General features: G+C 32.8%; 1 protein-coding gene and 1 long non-coding RNA gene across 2 annotated transcripts; one reads left to right on the top strand and one right to left on the bottom strand.

Annotated features, from left to right (window-relative positions):
* Nucleotides 1-2,557: 2,557 nt before the first annotated feature.
* LOC124356207 lies at nt 2,558-4,458 on the bottom strand. The gene is made up of 2 exons (XR_006921830.1): nt 4,119-4,458; nt 2,558-3,107 (listed from the first exon to the last, which is right to left on the bottom strand). It is a non-coding gene; the product is annotated as an uncharacterized LOC124356207 (long non-coding RNA).
* A 179-nt stretch (nt 4,459-4,637) lies between these two features.
* Nucleotides 4,638-9,282, top strand: LOC124356206. Its single transcript, XM_046807389.1, has 3 exons — nt 4,638-4,832; nt 6,861-6,964; nt 8,449-9,282. The coding sequence occupies exons 2-3, from the start codon at nt 6,866-6,868 to the stop codon at nt 8,920-8,922; spliced, it is 573 nt and encodes a 190-aa protein (XP_046663345.1). The 5' UTR covers nt 4,638-4,832; nt 6,861-6,865; the 3' UTR covers nt 8,923-9,282.
* The last annotated feature ends 468 nt before the right edge of the window (nt 9,283-9,750 follow it).

Here is a 9,750-nt window from a genome sequence, read left to right as displayed (position 1 = left end):
TTATTCAATTTATGACTAGGAATAAAAATCCAATGATAATATCACTAAAAGGGTTTGGTATCACTGAGGGTAATGCTCTTCTTCTTGGCTCTTCAGTGAAATTCTTGGGGTTGACAGTCCATAATAACATGTTTGCCTAACATTTCACAGTTTTGCAACAAACTAAACCGAATCAGTGTTAAGTATGCTTAATTTTCTACACTTTAAAACAAGATAAATATACAATGCCCTGCAATAATATAACAATTCTTCACCATTGCAGTATTAGCTCAATTATTGAACGTTATGTTTACATAAGAACTATCCTTTACCATCCTATCATTTATTATAATAAAACTTTAAATTGAATTGAAATATGTAATTAAATAGAGGCAAACAAATAATTCTAAATTGCTTACGTATTTTATAGTAAAATCTTTTACATTTATGATAAGGTAGTCGTTGAAAATCAAACTACAACCTGTGTGGTTTCAAATTAATTTACTTAATGTTTTCAATAGTAGAAGTGTAAACCAATATAGTAAATATTGATTAATACACATTTGTTTGGTGAAGAACGTCTCTGATAAACAATACATTTTGAATAGTAACTATCCGCGTCGTACATGGGGTATTTATATTAAGTACTATTTTAATCATTCGTTTAATTCAACTAAGGAGGTGCTAAAGTTTTCAATTAGGAAGTCGCTTTCAAAATTGGCAATACAGAGAGTGAGTTCTTTTTTTCAAAGTGTGTTTGTGATACCGGATAACTTCGGATGATTTTACCAGGGGAAAATTCGTAAAATCCAGTTTTTTAACTTTCGTCTTGATTTATCGAACCGTGTCAACAACATAACAATTATAAAATGGTATTTGTACAAGCAGATAAAACTTGAGGTGAAGTTAGGACTAAGAAATCTCTAACATTTATCCTTGGTTCCAACTAGAGATAACCTCCAAACCACCACCAATGGCCGGGTAGGCGGGCTGCTTGCAAGGACGGGATCGCTCAGCAGTCACCCATCCAAGCAGCAGTCACGCTCGACCTTGCATGACTCTGTTATCTTGAGATAACCACTACGCCGCCGTCCCCGTTATACTGTGCCACTGGCAAGTAGTACATCAGAGGAATTTGCCGCGCTTCATCGATATTCTCAGTAATACATCTTATATTGTTTCAATCACAACTGTTTCTATGGAAGGTATACGAGCCATTACAGTTCGTGTAATCATCGAACTCTACATCCCACAGTTAACTTGGGAGTTTGTGAGGGGGGGACTTGGGGAGTAGGCTACATGTATTGGTTCTCTCAACGATCATTGAGAAAATGAATGTTGACTGTGGTGTGACTGTCCATAACAGTTAGACAACTGGAATCTTAGCCAGCACCGTAATAATAGTCAGTCAATTTACACTAGCAAATCTTGTCATCTTGTTCTAACGGTAATTTTATGAAACTTTGTTTGTTACATAACTTAATAAATATTGGTTGACGAGACCGGAAGTTTGACTTTATCAATTGCTTCAATATTTGATGTAGGCATTTATTTGCAAAACTACAAAATTACGCACTGATACTTCTATAAGAGAATATTTTCGGGAAAATTAAAGTTATAACTTTTTAAAGTTTACTCAGACAATTACTGGATAAACATTCCAAATGCAATCTTAGATTTTACTTGCTAATTTTGCCTGAGAATTATGTCATCAGTAATAGCAGTTCGCTACTGTTATATAAGTACTGTTCAAAGAAATATTATCAGAAATACCTTTTTGAAAAGACTTGCAAACCCTATGGACTTTTGTTCCTATTACTTTGTTTTCGAATATTTAAGAAATAATAATACTATGAAAACGTTCCAAACCGTTAATTAACAACCTTTAAAAAAGTTTACTTCGGATGTTATACTTAAAAACGAATAATTTCAATACCTTACCTTTTTAAGTCATTAAACGTTAAACAATATTTTTTTACAAACAAACTTTCACTATGGACATTAAGCCTAAAGCAAAACAAAATGAAATTTGTTAGGCCATAATGAATATCAAAATTCATGGTATATAATCCTGGAACTATGCAATAAACTAAAATATGGAACTGGAAATTAGGAACTATTTTACAAGCTATAGTAGCCTACCATACATAATGTATAGTTTACTTAACGTTGCTGTATATATGCTTATCGTTCCCATATTTGTTGTGCCCCCAAAATTAAAAGGCACCTATAATTCCTTAATTATTTGTTTTGTTACAAACATTTTATGCATTACTTTCTAATCGATTATTTTAAATTTTTAATAATTATGCATGATACTACATTTTGAGTTTTCCAAATTGCTTTTGCTGTAATTTCAAAGGTACGTTCTGACAATGCTATAAATTACTGATACATGTACCTGTAAATATTGTACTTAATAAATAGAACTATTTTTGTTGTACGTCTCTTGTATCACAGAGAGACGCACTGATAAACAGCGTTGGTCTCATTTTAGGGTTTTAACCCAGTTTTTAAATGCCCATGTATGGGAACTACATCAGGGAAATGGTATCATACATATACACATTTTAGAGTCTTGCCTTAAAACTTTTAACAATTCAAAAGTCAAAGTCAAATTCCATGGAAACGTAACAGATATATGGCAAAATTCAAACCGGATGAACCTATACATTTTTACATACGTTCACAGTACTACCTTCAGACATACAATCTTATCATTGATGCATACTGCTTATTCACCAAATCTCTCCACCTATATTTTAGATTTCCCAACTATAATCTAAAAACTTATGGATGCTATAAAATGTCTTAGATCCTACTATGTAGGATGGTCTATGTACGTCTCGGCCTCTAGTCAGGCCACATTTTGATATGCAGAATAAACCTGCTTCCAAAATGTATAGACATGATCGAGTCAACAGATGCAATTTTTTTAAACCTAGTTGGCACGACCCTCTGAAGTTGATGTTGACTATTTTCTGATTACTTTTGTTTAAGCTTGAAAACTCAAAATTTGGTTGTGTTTTCTACAAAATGCTCTCCACAAAATCTCTCCGTAGGAAAGGTATGCTTACATCACACCGTAATCCATCTGTAGCTGACTTGAGCAGTACTTGTCTTAAGACCTTAAAACATAAACACCACATGTTATTTGAAAATAATTAATATTTGAAAATAATGAAATATTCATTCCTTTATATACAAACAAGGTACATGTAATAATTTCTTAGAAATTAAAACTGCTACGTTGTCAAGTCATGTGGCAGTTATTTATAAAAAAAAAACAAATCAAAAATGCACACAAAAAGAAGATAGACAAATAGTCAATATACTTGTTGAAAAACTGAGAGTCCAGTAACATAATAATTAAAGGAAAGCTCATAGGCGTCAGCTACAATTTTAACAAATATATAATAGTATTACGAAGGATGAATAATAAATACAAATACAGGTAGTAACATAAAGAGCAGTATTAGGACAATGTTTTAAATCATGTTTATAATAATAACCAGACTATGTTACAAAGATTACAAAGGATTATTAAAACTTATTGATTACCAGCCTACAACTTTTGAGCAACCTGAATCAATGTGAACACGCCATGTCAAACCACCATCAAGGTATATTCCAAGGAATTTGGAGAAATAAACTTCTACTAGTGTGGAGACTCCCAGCATAGTTGTGGAGAAGCTCCACTTAAAGTCCATTGGTCTCACGGCAAAATTGAGAAAATTTGATTTTGGGAAATATGATTTAAGGTTGGGGCTGTATAAGTTTTGGACACAGCTGTTGTCAACAAAAGCTTGTTGTTCCAAAATTTCCTTTGATTTTTGTTGAAAAAGAGAGTCGTGTAATCGGCATGCAGTATGAGATTCCTATAAAGAAAGTACGACTTAATGTCATTGGCATAAACTAGAAAAATAAAAGAACTGAGGATGGAACCTTGAGGAACCCCGTAGCTCAAACCCATTGGACTTGAAAGGTGATCTGCATTTTTGAAAATATGTGTTCTGTTTCTTAAAAATGATCTAATCCACGACAGTGGAACAGGTAGAATGCCATGATATTCTAGTTTGTTAAGCAGTATTATGGTAAACACACTAGAATGTTTTGGATAAATCGAGAAACACACTTACGTGTATGGTGGGATTCTGACACTCTAATCCCTTTGACCAGACTCACCACTGCTTCTCTTTTTTAAATTTTCACGTTCTGAAGCCAAATTGGTTTTCAAAAAGCTAGTCGTGCTTTTGCTAAAAAAAGTATTATTGGCAATAAAAGATTTTGAATTTTTATCTCACAGTTGGAAAAATAGAGACAGGTCGATAAGTGGTTCCTTACACGTTATCATCGTAGCTCGTCTAAAATGGACTCGGACTGCAATTTGCGATGGTATTGTTGGTGTCAATCCTTTTATAATACGGGGAAACGCCAGACAAACCGCGGTTTGTGAGTAGTGAACATCGCGTTTTGAAATTCTTTCTCGTTAAGCCATTACTTTTGCCATAAACATTAATTATCAGGACTAGTGCAAATTACGCTGTGGGAAACGCGTAATTTGTAAACTTCAGTAGCTTTTAGAATCCCGAACTAACAAGACACTTTTTATGACCTATTGTGGAAGTTCAATTAATAAGAACATGTGCATTAGCAATGCCTCACAGTATCATTTATCACTTTTCCTCATTACAGCTAAGTTCTTCATAAAATGCAGGAGTTCTTGACGTGGTTTTTACGTATTTAGCCATGCATCATTAACTAAAGATAATTGGCGAAACATGAGATTTTAGCGTTTATATAATATAAACTGTCAGATCTCTTTCTGTAGTATCAATCTATCCGTATAGCTGGTAAGTTTGTCATCAGGTTTTAAAATATCAAAATTTAATATATTCATTGCTTTTTACATTACATTAGTACATTTTACATTAGTATGATGTTTTTATAGCTAGGATTTCTATAAATAGCTCTTATAACATAAGTTAATCCCTTAAAAATATACTGATAATCAAGAATAATGATAGAATGTAATATATGTAACCCTTTCTAGGAAATTTTCAAGAGTATTTAACACACAGAAGTACTACAATTTACATATTAATATATAATACTATATGACATCATAAACATGTCCATATCACTTTGGATGTTTCATACGTTATAGCTTTCTTGACCACTTAACTACTCTAATTTATAATTTCCTAAGATTATTAACAAATCGAGAAAGTCCATTAAAGCTTATATGTCTGGCCTCAAGTAAGTGTAATTATTATCTGCTCTCTTCTTCTGCTTTAATTTAGAATTCACCAAACCACTATACATTTTAATATTGTTAGGTTAACATAAAATTTATAATCTTACGGAATTGAAAATTCAACATTTCATCATGCATATGCGATAAGAATAGTTTTAAAACGGAAAAGACTCTCAAGGGTAAAGATAATTCAATATTTCCTTTTCCTGCAACGTGAAGAAAGTCAATTTGTAAAAGAACTAGAATGATAGTGCAATTAAATTCAGTTTCCGTAAGAAAAAAGTTATATATGAGCAATAGACGCACTCTATCCATGCGACCCATGTCTATGGAATAAAGAGCTTGACTATTAGCTCTACTGTTACAGTGAAGAATGAATAAAATATTTTCCAAAGCTTAAGTCGGGTCAGTTTTGCTTAAGGCATCATCTGAACGCTAACTGATGACGAATTTGGAAGAAAAATAGAGTTCACGTGTGGCTGTCATCTTGAGGTGTCTAATTGTAAACGTTTAATTTGTAAAAAACTGATAGAAAGATGACTGTGAAGGTTGTCATTTTAACTTAACCCCTTTAAATATTTAGGAACTCCATCATCCTTACGAGATTAAAATAGAGGCTATTTGTACACAACTTATTTGGTGTTGATGTATAATTTTAAGACTTTCCAACGGTCGCCATCTTCAAAACCTTAAAATTAACGAAACTTTTCTTAAAGATAAAAGTACAAACCCTTGTCAGATTAGGCTTTTTGTATGAAATACTCGAAAAACATTGTTGCAAAAATGCCATTGGCCGCCACCTTTGGCTGGTCGAAACTAGCTAACGTGCTTATTTAAGTCCTGTGATACTACAAAGTTTAGTTTGAATTGGTGAGATATTTTAGTGCTCACGTTTATATCATCAATTTTACTGTATATTATTAACAAATTTGTACGGCCCCTATCTAAAAACCGTTCAGATAAAAAAAAAACAATTATTTCAGATAGTAAAAAGACAAACAAACTTATTGTCAATGAGGCATATTGAAAGTTATTTTATTTTATATCCGTAAGACACTTCTCATTTGAAACATATCAAGTAAAACAAGTGTAAATGCGAATGGCCGCCATTTTAGAACTAGTAATAAGTTAAAACTAGCAATAAAACTCATCAAAGATATTGAGAATAATCACTGAAGTCGTACTTGCACAGAACAATAAACTAGTCGATGTTGTGTTTCAACTTCTCTAGATAACCTCTGAAGTCGTATTGCACACAGTAATAAAATAGCATAATTATACCGTGTTTAACTTCTCTAGATAGTCACTGAAGTCGTACTTGCACAAAACAATAAACTGTTCAATGCCGTGGTTCTACATCAGCTTCCCGTTCTTCCACGTCAGTATTGTACCACTTAAGAGGCGGTCAGACACTGAGCATCCCCCCCAAACACACACACACACACACACACACACACACACACACATGACCTTCGCTTCCTTCTAAGAGCGTTTCTGACATACTTATGAAATGTTTAAAAGATCTACTGAGTTTTTTGTTCACGATTTAAATATTCAATCATTTTGTTTCATTAATATCACCACAATTGTACTAATATAATATTGAGTCAATATTTTGTTTCAGGAAAGATGTGGTCTATCATACTCCTAAGCTCTGTGTTTGTCTTGTCTTCAGCGCAGAAAACAAATAATATAACTCACAAGATCCAGGTTTTAAAAGAATATGAAGTGTGTAATATTAATATTGGAACGCATATTTAGTTTTAAGATTATTTTGCTCTCACACTCTTGAATCTTTTTTTACCATTTTCTTTTTAATTGGCTATTTCAAACATTATTGCAAGCCACCTTTAGTATTGCTTTTCCAAAAGTAAGTAATTATTTTTCCGATTTAACCATATATATTTTTTAACTCAGCGTTAAAGAAGCTCATGATGTAGGGAGTTGAAAAATTGTTCTTTTGTGTGTCTGGCCGTTTACCTTACTCTTACCCAGATATCTCACGGAAATACTGCGTTTAGACTTGATTTTTTTGGGGAATTTAATTTATACATAACAAAGGTATTGTCTGATGATAATATATGTATGTCCATGTGATTTGGATGAGCGCTAGTAAGGCCCAAACTCAGGGGTATCTTGACAGCCAAATATGTTATAAAGCTTGACATTTTGCATGTAAATTCAATTGTACACAAGCAAGATTAGGTTCTGTGATGGTAAAAACTCATCCAGGGGATGTGCTTCATTGTATTCTTAGAAAGTCACATGGTAGTATTATTCCTACCATTTTTGAATTGACAAAAGGGTTAAAATTACACGGGAAAAATTATTTTTTGTATGAGTAGAAAGAAAATGTCCGGTCCGTTTCAAACTGAAAAGGAAATTGATAATGTAATCAAGCAAAGTGGGAGTCACACACAAGCATTATAATCACCATGATTTTAACGGAAAAAAATGAACACATTTCCTAAAGCCCAACTGCACACCTTTACCAAAAGTGATCTTAGACTTTTGGTAAAGTATCTCCCCCACTAGAATCTTAACGTGGATTAGTTATGTAGACTATATTAAGTAGATTAGGATTAGTTATGTAGACTAATGTTCTTTTAACTGCAGATAAGTTTTTATGTTGTGTAAGATTTTTCACTAAATAACTACATGTTACATGCTAAATTATCCTTACAAAAAATACGAATAGTAAAACATTCTAAAAAGCAAATTTTGCTTAAAATTATATAAAATACAAGGAAACTTGAAGGAGTACAACGATTATGACATATTAAACTTAGCCATCAGATCTCCCTGAATTCTTGCGATATTATTGTACAAAATGAATAAAAAACTGATTCATGAAATTAAAGTTTTATATTCTAAAGATTTTAAATAAAAACTAGCTTTAGTTGTATGTATAATTATATTTCAATAAATATTATTAGTAGTAATTAACAGATAGGTAGTATAAAGAGAAAATTGCTTCTGCGACTTCGTTTAAAAGTAAAAGAATTAGTGGAAAATATAATTAAAATGTATTGTAATAGGAACTTTATTAAATCGTAACCAAACAATAATTATACTCGAAACAACTAGAATATCCTTACGCATATTTGTTTCGAACCTGAGAAAACGTTTTGTAATTGTTTAGTTATGAATATTGCTACAAGGAATTTAGTCTACAAATTATATTACCTGAAACCAACGTGCTTGTTTTTCAGAACGAGTACAACTCCATCATAGACAACATAGCTTCTTACATATCCGACAAATTGATCGATAGCTGTAAGAACACAACTGCGAGTTTAGAGGAAAAGGAAGAGACTTGTGATGAAAACTGTGTACGGACTATCCGCAGATGTCTACAGAGCGCTGGAAACATGTCAGTAGACGATCTGCCAGACGAAATAAAAAGCGAGGTAGCTCGGTTGGTGTTGTTCAAAGTTGTGTACGTCGTGAGCAAACTGGGTCCCGAGAATGGGAGTAACGAAACAGTAGCGGATGAAAAGGAGTTGATGGATGCTGCCGCCCGTGGAATCGACGAAGACATCCGTAAATCCGTCAACGCCACTCTCACTAAAAAAGGTTTTCTGGATGATTTGGACAGTATTTTTATCGATAAAACCGATAAAAAAAACGACAAAACCCAGATGGTTCGTGTTTACTTTTGTTTCTGTAAGTTACAGGATATCTAGATTCGTATATAAAGCTGGTTATCCGATGTTGAAGAAGTTGCTTAAGGGAGGTGTGGGGCACGCGAAGAAACAGCTGAGTAAAAAGAATATAAAAGAGACTCTCGACAGCAATGCCAGGGGATATGGTCAAGATAAATTAACAAGCAGGGATGATGAAGAAGTAGACATGTCAGAAGAGATTAAAGGACTGCTTCTTGACATACTAAAAGATCTCACAGGTGTTGGAATTCTTTTTGACCTTCTTGATTTATCACGTAATCTTATCGATCAATAAGAATAGTCTGTGCTCTATGTAGAATTGGTGACTGAGAATACAATTTTTTGGAAAAAATTTGATTTTTTTACTCTAACACCTACATTTACAATAATTAGGTACAACTGCAATAGTTAGGTATTATAGCAAGGTAGAATGTCTGATTTAGAATAAAATTTATGGAAAATAATGTAAATAGTTTTACTTTTACACTTACATTTGCAATAGTTAGGTATTATGGCTGGATGGCTGATTGAGAATGCAGTGTCTGAGAAATAATGTATATCGTTTTACATTCGCACTTATGTCTACAATATTTAGGTATTATGACAAGGTAGAATGGCTAATTGATAAAGCAATTCTGGGGAAAATAATGTAAGTTGTTTTACATTCGCAGTTACGTCTACAATATTTAGGTATTATGGCAATGTAGATTGGCTAATTGAGAAAGCAATTCTGGGGAAATAATGTACATCGTTTTACATTCTCATATGGTAATGTATTATACAGAGTGTCCCGTAACTTTCTGGACAAAGGTATACCACGTTATTGTTGAAGTGAAGACAAATATATTT

Source organism: Homalodisca vitripennis, chromosome 2 (genome assembly GCF_021130785.1).
Source record: "Homalodisca vitripennis isolate AUS2020 chromosome 2, UT_GWSS_2.1, whole genome shotgun sequence".
Classification (NCBI taxonomy): Eukaryota; Metazoa; Arthropoda; class Insecta; order Hemiptera; family Cicadellidae; genus Homalodisca; species Homalodisca vitripennis.
This window is presented reverse-complemented; position numbering and strand designations above follow the sequence as displayed.